Source organism: Aplidium turbinatum, chromosome 13 (assembly GCF_918807975.1).
Source record: "Aplidium turbinatum chromosome 13, kaAplTurb1.1, whole genome shotgun sequence".
Lineage (NCBI taxonomy): Eukaryota > Metazoa > Chordata > Ascidiacea > Aplousobranchia > Polyclinidae > Aplidium > Aplidium turbinatum.
This window is the reverse complement of record NC_137484.1, coordinates 24,667,512-24,682,691: the sequence shown is the minus strand read 5'-3', so window position 1 is coordinate 24,682,691 and position 15,180 is coordinate 24,667,512. Positions and strand designations below refer to the sequence as shown.

The 15,180-nt window shown below is 39.4% G+C and overlaps 2 protein-coding genes across 2 annotated transcripts; both read left to right on the top strand.

Moving 5' to 3' along the window:
- Window positions 1–4,498: 4,498 nt before the first annotated feature.
- On the top strand, window positions 4,499–10,289 carry LOC145781912 (SNARE-associated protein Snapin-like). Its single transcript, XM_082593608.1, has 3 exons — window positions 4,499–6,046; window positions 6,621–6,727; window positions 7,918–10,289. Exons 2-3 carry the CDS (start codon window positions 6,623–6,625, stop codon window positions 8,191–8,193), a joined length of 381 nt encoding a protein of 126 aa, XP_082449734.1. The 5' UTR covers window positions 4,499–6,046; window positions 6,621–6,622; the 3' UTR covers window positions 8,194–10,289.
- Window positions 8,232–14,654, top strand: LOC145781911 (origin recognition complex subunit 5-like). Its single transcript, XM_082593607.1, has 10 exons — window positions 8,232–10,479; window positions 11,548–11,706; window positions 11,886–11,960; window positions 12,136–12,247; window positions 12,321–12,451; window positions 12,521–12,660; window positions 12,734–12,866; window positions 12,939–13,100; window positions 13,860–13,972; window positions 14,039–14,654. Exons 1-10 carry the CDS (start codon window positions 10,213–10,215, stop codon window positions 14,082–14,084), a joined length of 1,338 nt encoding a protein of 445 aa, XP_082449733.1. The 5' UTR covers window positions 8,232–10,212; the 3' UTR covers window positions 14,085–14,654.
- The last annotated feature ends 526 nt before the right edge of the window (window positions 14,655–15,180 follow it).

Below are 15,180 nucleotides of genomic sequence, written 5' to 3'. Positions count from 1 at the left end.
CGGCTAAGTGCATGGGACACATGTGTTCCAGCAGTCCTCAAAGGGTTAACTTAATTTTTATAAGATAAACCGGGTTCAGCCACAAAACTGAACTATTCTGTGATGCCCTTGGAAAAGTGAAACGACGCACCAGGGCGTCGCGACGCACAGTTTGAGAAGTACTGGTAACATGTAGGCTACCATGTTTCTAATTAACAAATTTAAATTCAGTTCAGTTCTGTTCAGTTTGTTTTTATTTCTGACCATCACAACGAAAAAAAACAATATATGACAAACATAGCAGAGGTCCAGAAAAAGGTAGAAGCGACATAAAGCGGACGTTATAGCGTGCATGATAGTTGATACCAAAGCAGGACAATTAGTTTAAAATATGGCACGGTCGCAACACCTTATAAGAACATTTAACCGAAACCTATGAGAATTGCGATTTGCCAATGTGTTACAACTGTGACCTTTGTGCATTTGCAGTTTGTGTATTATTTCGTTTTTTTGTTTTGGATATGGACAGCTTTGTCTGACGCAAATGAATAATAATTGTACAAATTCAAAACCTAAATTCTGCTCTCAGGGAATTTAGGTCACGCTTCCTTTTAACAAACGCCACTCTCACGGAATTTAGCTCATCATATTCGAGTCTCTCCATAAGCAAAAATCTACACTAAAAGTAAAACTATAGCTAAATATCAAAAAACCTACATACCGGTACATAGCCTACTATTTTTAGTTGAAAACATTTGGCAACACTGACAATGTCCAACAAAGCCTGACAGTGGGGTATTCAGTTCAGTTCAGTTGTTTTTATTTCTGACCATCATATCAAAACAATACACGTCAGCATAGCAAAGGTCGAGAAAAAGGTAGAAGCGACAAAACGCGAACGTTAAAACGTGCTTGAGACCGAAGTAAGTTATTGAGTTGAAAGAAATTTGGCACGGTCGCAACAGCTTCAGAAAAATTTAAGATATAAAGGGAAAATAAAAAAAAAAGAAGAAAATGTTACGAAAACAACATATATTTAGGCTATAGCTTTATTAGCCCACATAGCTTTAGCTGATATATTTAAGATTTGTATGGACAGTTGCTATGAAGATCGGCCATGGTGCGTTATCAAGAGTGCTGATGGTCATAAGGGGAACACGTCTTGATGCGTTTAGCTCATAGCAAAGAAGAGCAAGGCAGGCAAAGAAAACCCCACAAAGAAATCCTACCACGGGCAAAGCCATTTCAAGCGCAACGCACCATAGGCCTTGCACGACTCACAAAATAGATAGGCTATAACTTGACGACATGAAAACAATGACAAAAACAAGTAAAACAAACTAGCAAAAACAACATCATCATCTTGCGGAAATTTAATTATACCCAGGGAAGTTATGTCTTGAAGATATCAAGCGTGCTTTGATAAAAGTTGCGTTGATAAAGCGATAATTTTAGACCTCAGTCAGCTAAACTCGTCACCTCCACACTGATCCAACGTTAGCAAACGTTGAATCAATGCAAAAACAACAGGCATCGCCAGCTGGGATGTAGTAGTGGCATGACACAGTAATATGATAAATTTGGGTTACCGTATGTTTTACACGTTAAACCATAACAAAAGTGAAAAAAAAATCCAATTCGGCATGTTAGAAAAATAGATAAACAATCAGACAATAGCATGGCGATCCAGTCCAAGATATTGATATAAAACAACTGGTTGGAGCACATGGCCACCACTTCACCGAAAGATGGCGATTGGTCGAAGAGGATGGAAAAACTGCTGCAGACTCTGTCGAACTTCTGTGGACAAAAAAAACACAAGAACCAGAAGGCCAGTAGGAGTACTTACAACCTTACTATTTTGCTAATAAATCTACACACATTGGCCTATCATTTCTGGGCAAAAAAATATATATATATATATATTAGTAAGTTTGGTGCATGTAATACTTTTCAAGGAAGATTTAGCTTGTTCATTTTTGATTTAAAGCCTTTTACAGTTTTGCATTCATTTCTTATAGTAGGGGAAAGCTTGTTCCAAACTGTTGGCCCCATGTACCGTATTGATTGTTTGCAAGTGTTTATTCTGCAATATATCGGAATATAAAGAGAATTACTTCTTGTTGTTAGGCTACTTGATTGTTTACACATAATTATATCATTGAATGTTGTGGGAAGTAGCTTTTTTGAATATTTAAACATGAAAGTTGCAATCTCTGTATTTTTCATGTGGTTAATTGATTTTAAATTATTGAGTTCCATTACTCCTTTTATGCTTTCTCTGCGGTCAATGTCAAATACAATACGAAGAAAGTTATTGCATGTACGTTGCAGCTTTTGCAATGTAGTTTTGTTTTCATGACACCATGTTGAGATACAACATAATATCTGACTCTCAACTAGAGAATGGTAAATGGAGAGAAGTGCTTGTTTGTTTAGGAAAGGCTTAATTTTTTTTGTCACGCAGAGTGTTGATCTTATTTTTTGAAGTAAGATTTCCATATGAGATTTCCATGACAAATGCTCGTTTACAATTATTCCCAGAAACTTTATTGAGGCAACTTGTTCTATGTTGTTTTTTCGAATATTTAAGGGTGGGTTGCATGATAGTGTCTTGCTTCCTTGACTTGAAAATAATATATGTTTGGTTTTGGTGACATTTAGAGACAATCGATTTGTTGATAGCCATTGATCTATGCATACAAGCTCTTGATTTGCCATATCATATACAGTAGAAACGGTTTTATTTTTATATATAATGGTGGTGTCATCTGCAAACATAATTGCAGTTCCGTGTTGAAGGCAGTTAGGAAAGTCATTTACATAAATCAGGAATAGAAGAGGGCCTAAGATAGACCCTTGTGGGACACCCAAAGATATGTTGTTAACATTAGAAGATAGTGTGCCATTGAAAATCACTCTTTGTTTTCTATTACTCAGGTAACTCATGAACCAGTCATAGGCCACGCCTCTTATTCCGAAATGATATAATTTAGCTAGCAATATTTTATGGTCAATGGTGTCAAATGCTTTAGATAAATCAAGAAAGATTCCTAATGCAAGATGGTTGTCATTGAGTATACTGGTAATACTTTCTATTAGCATTGAAGCAGCATGGCTTGTGGAATGATTTTTTCTGAAACCAAATTGATTGTTATAGAAAAATTTATGTCTAATTAAAAACGAGTATAATCTGTTGTACATGATTCTTTCTAATATCTTTGAAAAAACAGGTAGTAGGCTGACTGGCCTGTAGTTGTTTGAATCTTTGCAGCTACCCTTTTTAAAGATAGGTATCACCTTCCCTAATTTAAATGAATTTATAAATTTTCCACTCATTAAAGATAAGTTAAATATATGAGTTAAAGCATGGGGTTGACTTTACAACTATGGATGGTATTTCATCGATGCCACTGCTAGTTTTTGCTGGCATAGCATGAATAATATTGTTAATTTCATTCAAAGTAGTTTGATAAATATAAATTGTCTCAGAGCATGGAGAATCAAGATATGTTGAAAATATTGTATTTGATTTGGGAATTTTTTTTGTAAGGGAATGGGCAGCACAGGAAAAGTGATCATTGAAGTGATTTGCAATAGTTAATCTGTCAATGACTATACTATCATTTATTTTGATGCCATGGTTAGTCTTAGACTGGGATTTACCTAATAGATTGTTGATTGTTTGCCAGTACTTCTACTTTCCTCCAAATAGCTTTTCATTGTTATTTGAGACGCACAGTTTAATGTTTTCTACTTCGACATGATTTTTATTAAAAAATAAAAGATTTATATTTTTACTTTGTTAAAATAATGAGTGCTGTTAAGAAGCGAAAGATTGAAGACGAAAGTCGTGTTTTCAATAAGGAATGAACTGTTAAATACCATTTTATCGAAATTGGGAATAAAGCAGTTTGCTTGTTGTGCCGTGAGTCCGTGGCTGTTTTCAAGGAGTACAATTTAATAAGACACAACCATAGGCGTAGCCAGGGGGGGGGGGCGAACGGGGCCATGGCCCCCCCAAATTTTCAAAGTTTGGATTCCGAAGTTGAACCCTTTGTTAAAAATATAATATAATTTGTATAAATTTATATTGTTTTCCAAGACATCTGGGTATTAAAACCCCCCAGGACTTGTTTTAGACACACAGAAAGACACCAATAAGTTTTGCAAATCGTAAATCGCGCAAAGTTTACGCGATTTACGCTTCTTTTAACTAATCTGTGGAAGCAATTTCAGAATCGCTTACTCTGTAGGGTTTTTGTGTAGCTGAGTTTTTTGTGTTCTCTAATTTTAGCCGCAGTGTTTGCCCGTTTGTGTGTAGATAAGAGCTACCTTTAATAAGTTAATAGCTGTTTATCTGCTAATAAGTTTCATACAAATATTACCCTAAAAGTGTTTCCAGAAAGCGTTATAATCCATTATTTAAGTGTAATTTTGCAAAAATTTTCCGGGGGAGCATGAGAGCCCCGGACCCCCTAGAATACGCGTGCCTTCGGCACGCTCTAACCCCCACCAGCTTTATTGCTTCCCTTGCTTAACCCACCAGGATGCGCCACTGCACATCAGGTGGCGATGTCTTAAATCAAACATTTTGTCGTGCTCTTCAATTCATCAAATATTTGGCCCCCTCCAAAATTTTTTTCTGGCCAAGCCACTGGACACAACCAAACCAGAAGATTGTGAAAAACTGTGAACAGTTGCACAAGTCTCATTAACTTTTGTGATGATGATTGCATAGCTTTAAACGTAACTGAGTGTGAAATACAAAAATTGTGTTTAATATGAATATGCGTTTATTTACACACTGGGTAAATTTTCCTACTTTGTAATGAGCGTGTGCGGCCCTCCGGCTGCAACATTTTTTCAAATGTGGCCCTCAGTACAAAAAGTTTGCCCACCCCTGTTCTAGGGAATGCACCAAGTAAAAGGTTCCTGAGTTTGGTTTTACAGTCATTTATAATAATATGTCATATGGTTTGTTTAGCTTCAAAATAGTTGAAAAACAGCATAATAGAAACAGAGAGAGACTGTTCACAGCATAATGTAAACTATATAGTTAAATATATAACTGTAAACAGGTAGGCTAACATGTAATATGTAAGGTAACAGGTAACATGTAATATGTAAACAGGTAACAGGTAATATGTAACTGCATAACTGTAAACAGCATTATGTTATTAACAAAATAGTTTAAGATGACTTATGGTTAAAGATTTTAGGAATGTCTGAAAAATCATCTATGACTTGCCTTTTATTATCCCAGAAGCACCACACAGTTCCTTTAGATGTCCAGACATCCTTGAAGCCAAAAACATCTCTTGCTTGACGAAGTAGTGCAAGACGTCGCTTGGTCAAGGACTCTGTGATTGACAGTTTAGGACCATCATCAGTTTTCAATTTACTTTTGCAATAAAAAATTTCATCCCTTGTCATCCTTCTAACAAATTTAATAATTATTGGTTTATTTTTATTTTTTGATGGCAAGGGGTGGCATGCATCTATGTCTCTCACTGTAAGACAGTTTGTTGGTTTAATAATTTTATTTAACTTTTTTACTACATATTCAGAATAATCAATGTTACTTCCCTTGCTTGGTGTATCATTGCATCCATGCAGTATGAGGCAATTGCTTCGCCCATACTGCTCCAAGTCATCCAGCTTGCGATCCGTCCTGTATGCAGACTGTTGGAGGTGCCAAACTTGCTCTTGGAGAGCATAGACCTGTTTGGATAGCTCCGACAACTCCACTTGTTGAGCCTGCTGCAGCCCATCTGCAAAAGATGAAGACACAGCAACAGCAGGGGGTGCAGCAGTGGTTAGGTCATTATTGTATTTTTGTTCATACCTTTCTTGTCTTTTCAAAATCTCTTCCATGCCTGTCAGTATCTGATCCATCTTTGCCTTGCTGTCCTCAGAATTCATGTTGCAGTTTGATATTATTTTTGGGTTATTTAATACGATATTATTAGTGAAAGGTACAGGAACCTATACAACACTCTGCTACTCCAGCATTCCCTGAAACTTATTCAAATAGATACCATTACCATCTATGAAGATAACTACGGTATTTGGGTTATTTCAATTTGAGTTTTTGCATTTGCAGTGGTCTAACATGTCCTGTAGCCTGTCACATTAGAGTAAAAACACTGTTGAGCAACTAGTGTTATCGGATTCTAATGTGACAGGCAAATTGTTGCAAAGTTTTACTCAGACCTTTTGTATGTGCAATGCTTGTTGTGGCTCAGGTGAAAGCACTGATGAAGCTTATGAATAGTTTTCAAGGAATAGCCTAGCCTATTCAGCGTGCATTGGTGTCATTTTTGATAATTACATCTATGGTGTGGTGATGCCCAAAGGAAGTTGTTACGACATTGCTTCAAAGCAAGTCATGCTCGCCCTCAAGACTTTCCCACTCAACAAATGTTTCTGGACAGAGGCTTGTGTTTTGCCCATTAGGCTGGGCTCTTCAGTGGTATGGCAACAGTTGAGAATTCTGTGACAAAGACCTTAGGTACGGTACTAATTTTAGTTGTTGCAATACCGATGAGGCCAGCATCATGGGCGAAAAAAACATGTCTATTGCTATCAATTCTTGCTCCATTAGCCTTCCCAGAAAGATTTGTTGATTCTGTTTGCAGATATGGAACAATCTAACACTGAAAGTATTGAAAACGATTTGTTCAAAATTCTGCAATCAGCTACCACTAAGATTAATGAAGAAGTAAAATCAGTTAGAGTTTCTCAGGTACGGTAACTTTCCTTAGTTTTAGATAAAAAGGTAATTTGATACTTCTGTAAAAAAAATTAATGTTTTCAATTTTCATGCATTGTTAAATGAAGGCTGACTTATGAATTAGCCTAACTATTTTATTTGTTTTGGGTCTTTATATTGGTATGTGTGTGTTATTATGAAATGTGAAAAGGTCACAAAGATTTAAAAGATGATTAGTCATTTATTATTGCTCTGCAATGTTCTAGATGGACCCCACTAGTAGAAGTGGTCGATTTATTCCATCCAGCAATTGTCACACCTTTTTTTATTGCACCTTCAGTGGGGAATGTTTCTGCTTTTGTGTGGCTGATTTTTGTGTTACCATCTTAGATATGACTGTTTTGTTGTGGACATTAATCAAAAATCCTGTTTTGGTGCTGGTTTAATTTAGAGAAATCATTTAGGATTTGTTTTTGTTTAAACTGTAGGCTATTACAGTGAGGTGAATTTACATTAGCTGTTATCTTATCGGGTTAAAATTATCGGGTACCATAGCCTAATTATCATTGCCGCTTTTACATCGTTTTAACGTCGCTAAACGTTGAAATAAGACCCTCCCAACCCTAACCCCCCAACCCTTAACCCCAACCCCTAACCCTATAACGGCAATTATAATTAGGCTATGGTACCCAAAATAAAAAAAAATCACCGAATAGGGATCTCACCAAATCGGACTCACCGAAACGAGCCATTCCGCATTTTATTACGTGCAAAAAACTCACAGTGTACGGTACATCACGTTGCCTATTCACTTCTTGTGAAGGTATCGCAATATTCACCTCTGTTGGTGCACAGTCAGTTATTCAAGGATTTAGTTTTTTTCTTGCGCTTTTTTATAAAATGGTTGCAAAATTTTTATTTTGCAAGTTGTTTTGTGGAAGTGGAGCCTTCTCTTTGTTCTTAGTACTATTTCTTTTATTGTGATCTCACGTTCTTGGTGTGTTCTTGCTACCGGTACCTCTTTTAATGCATTCTTACTGTGTTATTTTATTTAAGCCTATTTGAATTTTTTGTGTGCATTGCGGCACTTTGGCTGATTTAGAGCATTCATTTGAAAATAACTTCATAGATTTTCTCATTCAAAGGAAACATTCATAAAGTGCTTCCAGAAGCATCTAGTTCAATGCGAACAACCTTTTTATAATTGTCAATCATGTTGCAAGGTGGCGTTGCGGGAGACGATTGATGCTGTCGCTAATGAACTGCAGAGGATTAGTGAAGCTCAACCAGTTGATGTCGATCTTGATTCACATGTTCGCCGCTTGATCAACACTAAACGACGTGTGGTTCTAATCAGCAACATCATCCAGAATGTCCAGGAGCGGCTCAGTCGCCTCCACAGATCTGTGGAGGTGGAGACAATACGGAAGCAAGCACTTGTCCAGGCTCAGGGTGCCCTAATTGACATCGCTAAGCCAACAAGCTCATCTGGTTCTTGAGGATTGTAAACATCTGTGTAACAATCTACATGCAGTGGTTGTCTCGAATCAGTCCATCAACTAGCATTCGTTTACTTGTTCTGCTGGTTAATTTTTTAGACAAAACTTTGCAATTTATTTCACACTTTCTCGTTCAACGCTTTATTTTTTCACTTTTTAATTATGAGATAGAAACGAATGAAAAACTCTTGCCGGTAAACTTTATTGTTGGCATTTATCATATTATGAATTGTAGAGATGTACCGATACCAATATTTTGGCCGATCCCGATACCGATATCACTTTTTTAGGCCAATACCGATACTGATACCGATATTTTGGCCGATACTTTGGTGTTACAAAAAAGAACCAATTTTGGTATTTGCAAGGAATTATATCAAATGCTAAGTTTTACCTTATTTGCATAAAACTATTAAAAAAAGCTTTAAATTGGCATAATTTATTAAAGATTCAAGAATCCAATCTCAACCGCATTGTTGTGTCATAATAGTAGGTTTTAGTAATGAAAAGCTACCGTAATTGATGATTGGGGTATAAGGGAAGAAACATTACATCATAATTGGGGTTTCTGAAAAATTAATAAAGTGTTTGCGCAAACTCTCCAAATAGGCTATCATAATTGATAATAAGATGTAAAATGTAAACCAAGTGATTTGTGTAGTCGTACAAAAAACTATTCGACAAGTAATGTGCAACCTAAGGGCGCTTGTTGTTTGGTTGAAAAGCTTTTGCCAGGCCAAGACTACCCAGGTAGCAAAAATGCACAATTCTGCATCGCTCCCACCCGGCCAAATGCTCAAAAAACCCGTGTAACTCGGCTGCCCCCAGCAAGCCGGCTCCACCAGTCGGCGATTCAACTTCCACCCTTAGCCGCAACAAACTCACCAAGCCCAAACAATGTCACGGCAGAATAAGTAGGCCCAAAAAGAAAGCAATGGGACCACAAATCCTCACCAAACCAATCAAAATGGTCTTGTTGCGCCCAAGATGACAACCTTGTTGCGAAGAAAGGAGCGTCCCCCCTGGCACAAGGCTGAGCACTCACCAGCACAGCGAGCTGCCGCGACCCCCCAACCACAACGGTGGAGCTTCCACACTAGCCATTTCAATTCTTGTCGATGTCAATTCTTGCTACAAAACGGCTGCCGAGAAACATATAGTTGATTGGATGGTCTAAATGGCTAGCGTGGAAGCTACACCGTTATGGCCAGTGAATCGCAACAGCCCGCCGCACCAGTGAGTGCCCAGCCCCGTGCCGACAGCAGGGAAGGAAACTCCCCCCCCACAATGAAGCCGCCATCCCAGGCGCAACAAGACTACTTATTGATTAGTTCAGTAAGGATTTGCAGTCCCACCGCCCCACCCCGAGCCCACCCACTCCGCCACAACATTGTTCAAGCCTGGTGAGTCCATCACAACGAAAGGCGGAAACCAAATCACAAACTGACAGAACCAGCCCACCAAAAAACAACCAAGCCACACGGGTCCCTCAAACGTCCAGCAACGCAAAAACGATGCAAAACTACACATTCCCGCCACCTAGGTAGTCTTGGTCTGGTTTTATCCTCTGCTGAGAGTAAAAAAAAAATACAAATGATAAATATTGGAGAAATTGAGTCTCCTTCACAACTTAAGAATCGAACAACGCAAAACTGCCGAAACAAAACGTTTAGTTTGAGTGAAAGAATCACTGTAAGCAAACAATGCCAAAAGGTGCGCGCATGATGTCATGGGACTGTGAGGTATCAAAAATTTGAACAGGTTGTTATTTTTCTACTTCAATGTGACGTTAGTTACTACTTTAAAAAATCTATATTTTTGTTTCCGCAGAAAATCCGCAGCAAACGCCTTTTTTTACATGTTTAGTATCGGCCAAATTTTGCCGATACCGATACTCAAAAAATGGCCGATATCACCGATGCCGATACCGATATATCGGTACATCTCTAATGAATTGCATCATTAGCGCCCTTTTGTGAATTCAAGTTTTTGTCCTGGAATTATTGAATTTATGTTGTTATGTATGATGTCTGTGTCCACTTTATGTTTTGTTGCATTTACAATTCTTATTATTTCTGTTCTAATTTGCTGTTTAGGTACATTTTGGTAGATTATAGTTTGCACGCAATGAAAGAACTTGTTTTGTCGGCGCGCGATGTCCAGGTGGATCTTTTGGATTCCCTGCTGGGCCGCCCGGAAGATTGGCCGATACCATGCCTCTTCATTTACGGTCACTCATCATGTGGGAAAAGTACTATCCTGTCACACGTGCTTGAAAGTAAAAAGGTGAATCTTCGATCTGTTGTGGAAGAGATATGCAACAGTTGCACCTTCAATTTACCCGTGCCGAAGCTGCACTGATAAGGCCTCGCATACTTTCTTTGGTCAGACAACACAGTGTGGAGGTTGGCAGCAAACAAATTACAGTGTATCTCCCACAAAAATCGTGCTTTCACTTCGACATGATAAGAGCTAACTTTGGGAGCAAGTCTTTTAGGTGCAGACAGTTAGACGCCGGTCAAATAGGCGCGCACACTGTGGTGTAAGGATATTTAGGTGTGGAGCACTGTGGCGCCCGGTCGGTTAGCTGCTATTCATAGTAAAGTCTGCAGATTGTATCAGCTTGGCAGGTAGGGCAATGCTTTTCACACAAAATGTTATATTGAACAGAAAAATACGTTGTTTTGTTAATGCGCGTGCATTTATTTGTTGTTAGTCATGGCTTTACTGAGTGAAGCTGCTTTATCCGGCAATGCTTTTCACACAAAATGTTGTATTGAACAGAACAATATGTCATGGCTTCCGTGAGTGAAGCTGCTTAAACCGGCAATGCTTTTCATACAAATTGTTATATTGAACAGAAAAATATATTGTTTTTTTAATGGGCGTGTCCGGCATTTATTTGTTGTTAAACCAGGTTTGCGTCGGCGAAAGCTTTATCAATAAATTTTTCAAGTTTCTGAACATGACTGAGTTCAGTTTTAGTTATATAAGTCAAATAATAACTACACTAAACATCAGTAAAAAAATATACTGTAGCCTATATTCAAGTGGGTGGTAGGCTTGAGTGAAGAGTAACTTAGTTTTCCGTCAAAACCCCAACTAGGTTTTGCCAAAGCTGAGCTGATACAATCTGAAGACTTTACTAGGAATAGCACCTAAATAAACTGGCGCCACCGTGCTCCGCACCTAAATATCCTGACGCCACAGTGTGCGCGCTTATTTGACCGGCGCCTAACTGTCTACGCCTAAAAGACGTGGACCCCTAACTTTGATGTTATTACGTTAGTTCAGCAGAGTTCTCAACAATAACTTAATGATGGAATGACCCACACAACGTTTCCATTGTTGCAGCACCACCACGTGATCGTAAACTGCATTGAATGTCACTCAGCGTCACTGCTTTTTGACGTCATCTTGCAGAAGCTTGGTGAGCGCGACACCAAGTGTGAAAGTATGAACGACTTTGTGAAAAGGATTCAAAAGTTAAAGATGGAGAAAGCCGCCTACATTGTGAGTAAGTTAAGATAAAACTTGTTTAAGGTAACAGTTAAAAAAAGGCCAGTGTTGCCAATACAGGGCCAGCCGCTACTGAGCCCGCGTAGATCTTGCAGCTAACCAACTTAGTGTTTGTGTCACATAACAAGTAGCGCATCCACTTCCAGTTCCATGGCCGCTTCATATTTGTTCAGGTCTTGGACAAAGCCGAAGCTTTGAGGGACAGGGAAGGTTTACTGCTTCCCGCGTTAGTTAACCTACAGGAACTGGTGAGTTGTTTTTTGAACTATGTTTTAACAACTTTAAATGTAGTACAGTTATGGTGCTCCCTTCTACTAGGGAGACAATTAATGTGCGTTCATGTATGGTTCATCCCTTTAGCTTTGTACGACAATCTTTATCTTTTATCAATCACGTAAAAAAGTTGATATCAATCGATGACAGGCCTCCCTCAATCTTTGCCTGGTACTCGTCAGCACCCTTCCCTGGGAGAAGTTCAACAATGGGATCGGCCTTCGACCCCCCTACACCGTCTACTTCCCCGATTACTCCAGAGGTGAGTCACACGTCACGGCTTACGTCACAATCGAGCGATATCGTGTCAACTTGCTTGTTATCGTCGCTTTCAGATCAGCTTTCCGAGATTCTGTGTCGTCTCCGTCCCCCGGACACCGATGAACGCTTCTACAGCGAGTACGTGGCCTCCATTATCCATGTCTTTGCTTCGGCCTGTAAGGACCTGCGGGAACTGCGTCATCTCGTGAGTGCTCTCGTCATCAACTTCTATAACAATGAAGTGGACGCTTCAATGTCTGAAACATTTTTGTAGGCCGAAGTGAACTTCCCCATCTACTGTGCTCCCATCGATGATGGCTCCGCTTCCAAGGATGACAGAAGGAAGCTGTGGAGGAAAATTGAGCCTCATCTTCAACGCTCGCTCCAGCAACTATACCTTCGTGAGACGCACAGGTTTCTGAAGATGCTTTGTATCGAGATGGCAACACTGCCTTACGACAGCAATCTGATGTGTATTAATTTTCAGCAAGGACTCGCAATCTGGGGCTTCTCCTAAACCACCAACTGTCGAGCTCCCGTTTTATTCCAAATTTCTTCTTATTTCCTCCTACATCGCTTCCTTCAATCCAGCCAGCTCAGACCGCAGGTTCTTCCTCAAGGTTAGCCCATTTCCAACGTCAGCTATGACATCGCGCCTTTTTAGAATAAATTTAATGTTATTATGACGTCAGAATGCTGGACGAATGAAGAGGAGCGTGCGGTCGATGAAACGAGACGAAAGGAAGAATCTCCATCTGCGTGGTCCCCGCGCATTTCCAATTGATCGCTTGATGGCGATATTTTACTCCATCGTGGATGGTCGAGTGCCACCTAGCGCCAGTTTATTTGCACAGGTCATTATCGTTTGCCTCATGTTCGGTTGTCATCTTGTGTTTGTGACCGAACAATGCTTCGTTCATATTCTTTGTTAGTTGATTGTAATGAGATTTTGAAACTCGTATATCATTTCCTTTTGTAATTTTATGTGTTTGAATGAGGTAACTCGTGTATTTCGTGGTACGTTGGGCATCAACAAATGCGGTTTTTGGTTTGTAAAAAATTAAAATTTTGTTTCATGAAGCACGTGGCAGATTTACATCATGTATTGCAACAATAACATTAATAGTAGTTTGTTGCAAAATGGAATTATTTCAAACTGTGCCCAGCTAATATCTCGGACATATGGAAGAGAAAGTAAACCCCTGTTGGTTGTACGCATGGCAACACTCCTTTGCACATATGTGATCGGGTCGTGCGCTCCACTTCGAATTCAGTACAATCAGGGCTGTTGAGTCGGAGCGTTAAGGGCCAACAAAGAAAAAAGCGACTCCGTCTTTTTTTTAAAACTATTGTTTGTTTATTTTGTTCTTCGTATTTCGCTCTAAAACATTGCTAAATAATAGAAGTGTTTGTGAAAGTCGCCGTTTCAATATCGATCACAACTTAGGTGAATTAAATAAAAAATAAAAAAACACAAACATTTAAAAAAAAATCTGGCAACACTGAAGTCGGAGTAGTTACCAGTTATAAACTGGAGTCAAATATTTTTCCCCCGACTCCACAGCCCTGAGTACAATGCTGTTTCTATACGTCATCAAACTCCCTCGATGCAGGTGACGTCACTGGTCGCCCTCCATCTCCTTGCCAAGGTCAGCCACGAGGAGGAGATAGACGGACCGAGGTACAAGTGTCTCGCATCGCTCGATCGCGTCTCTGACGTTGCCAGGTATGCTTCGTTGTCTTCAACATTATGACGAATCTTCATCGCGTTGACTGCTTCTTTTCCACGCAGAACTGTTGATTTTGACGTCATCCGATATCTGTACGACTTCATCTAGTGTGATGACGTCATTCGATATATGTACGACTTCATCTAGTGTGATGACGTCATTCGATATCTGTATGACTTCATCTAGTGCGATGACGCGTCAATCACCGAGCAGACGATTGGATGAGTTTGCACTGAACACGCGAAATGAAGATTCGAAGCCGGTCCAAAATTACTGTGACGTCACAACAAAGTGTCGATCTTGAAGCAGCAGCCCATCATCCACGTTGCCATGGGAACCCAGCACGGTCCGTGAAGAGTGAACTTTCTTCCAGTCTCTCGATTTCATTCCAAAGGTGAAGGACACGGGTTGTTAAAGGTTGAACTACAGTCGTGTGAAATATTCCGATTTTTTCCAAAGTTCAAAACAATGATGACGTACAATCGCGTTGTTAGTGACGTCCCACCGCGCAACACATGACCTGTTACGTCTTAACGGCGCAAAACGTTATTGACAATAAAACAGAGATCACGGAACCGCGTATGAATGATCGAACAATTAGTCCAACCAACCATTGTTGACTGTGCTACGGTGCTTTAACTTTGAAGAGTTTTGCAACCATTCGATTGCAGAACACAGTCGCACATAATTTCGTCTTGATTTTGCTTCTTGCACATTCATCGTTTGCGATGCGAGATCGGGATCTATAGCTTATTTCAAAAACTGGCGAAGATGGCCAAATAGATAAAAATAAATACGTTGTGAAATGAGATTTTTTCTGGCCACAAAAGCATTATGACCAATGTCTGCTGCATAGTCGAGCAGTGAGAGCCCTGGTTTGAAAGGCCGCCTCTGGAACTACAGAAACATGAAACTAATAGAAACAAGGGCCATAACAAAGACAAATAAACTCGAAACTCCTATTTGTAATTTATCAGTTAATGGAACAATTTTTAAGCAGCTCCAAAAATTCAAATAACTCGGTACTGTGGTGAATTAGGATGCAAGGGACGAAACAGAACTCAACATAAGAACAGCCTAAGCAAAAGCTTCCAACAAATGAAATCCATTATTTGTAATAAAAATATCTTTAAGACAAGGTTTAGTGCAGTGGTTCTCAACCTTTTTGTCTTGGCGGACCCCTTTTGGTGCCATCGAAGCGGTC

Bases quoted from the DNA above. Each gene is read 5' to 3' on its own strand.
- LOC145781912 (XM_082593608.1), top strand. From the start codon at position 6,623: ATGGAACAATCTAACACTGAAAGTATTGAAAACGATTTGTTCAAAATT. The intron at 6,728-7,917 runs GTACGGTAACTT...TCATGTTGCAAG, and splicing joins AATCAGTTAGAGTTTCTCAG to GTGGCGTTGCGGGAGACGAT.
- LOC145781911 (XM_082593607.1), top strand. From the start codon at position 10,213: ATGTATGATGTCTGTGTCCACTTTATGTTTTGTTGCATTTACAATTCT. The intron at 12,867-12,938 runs GTTAGCCCATTT...TTATGACGTCAG, and splicing joins ACCGCAGGTTCTTCCTCAAG to AATGCTGGACGAATGAAGAG. The intron at 13,101-13,859 runs GTCATTATCGTT...CCCTCGATGCAG, and splicing joins GCGCCAGTTTATTTGCACAG to GTGACGTCACTGGTCGCCCT.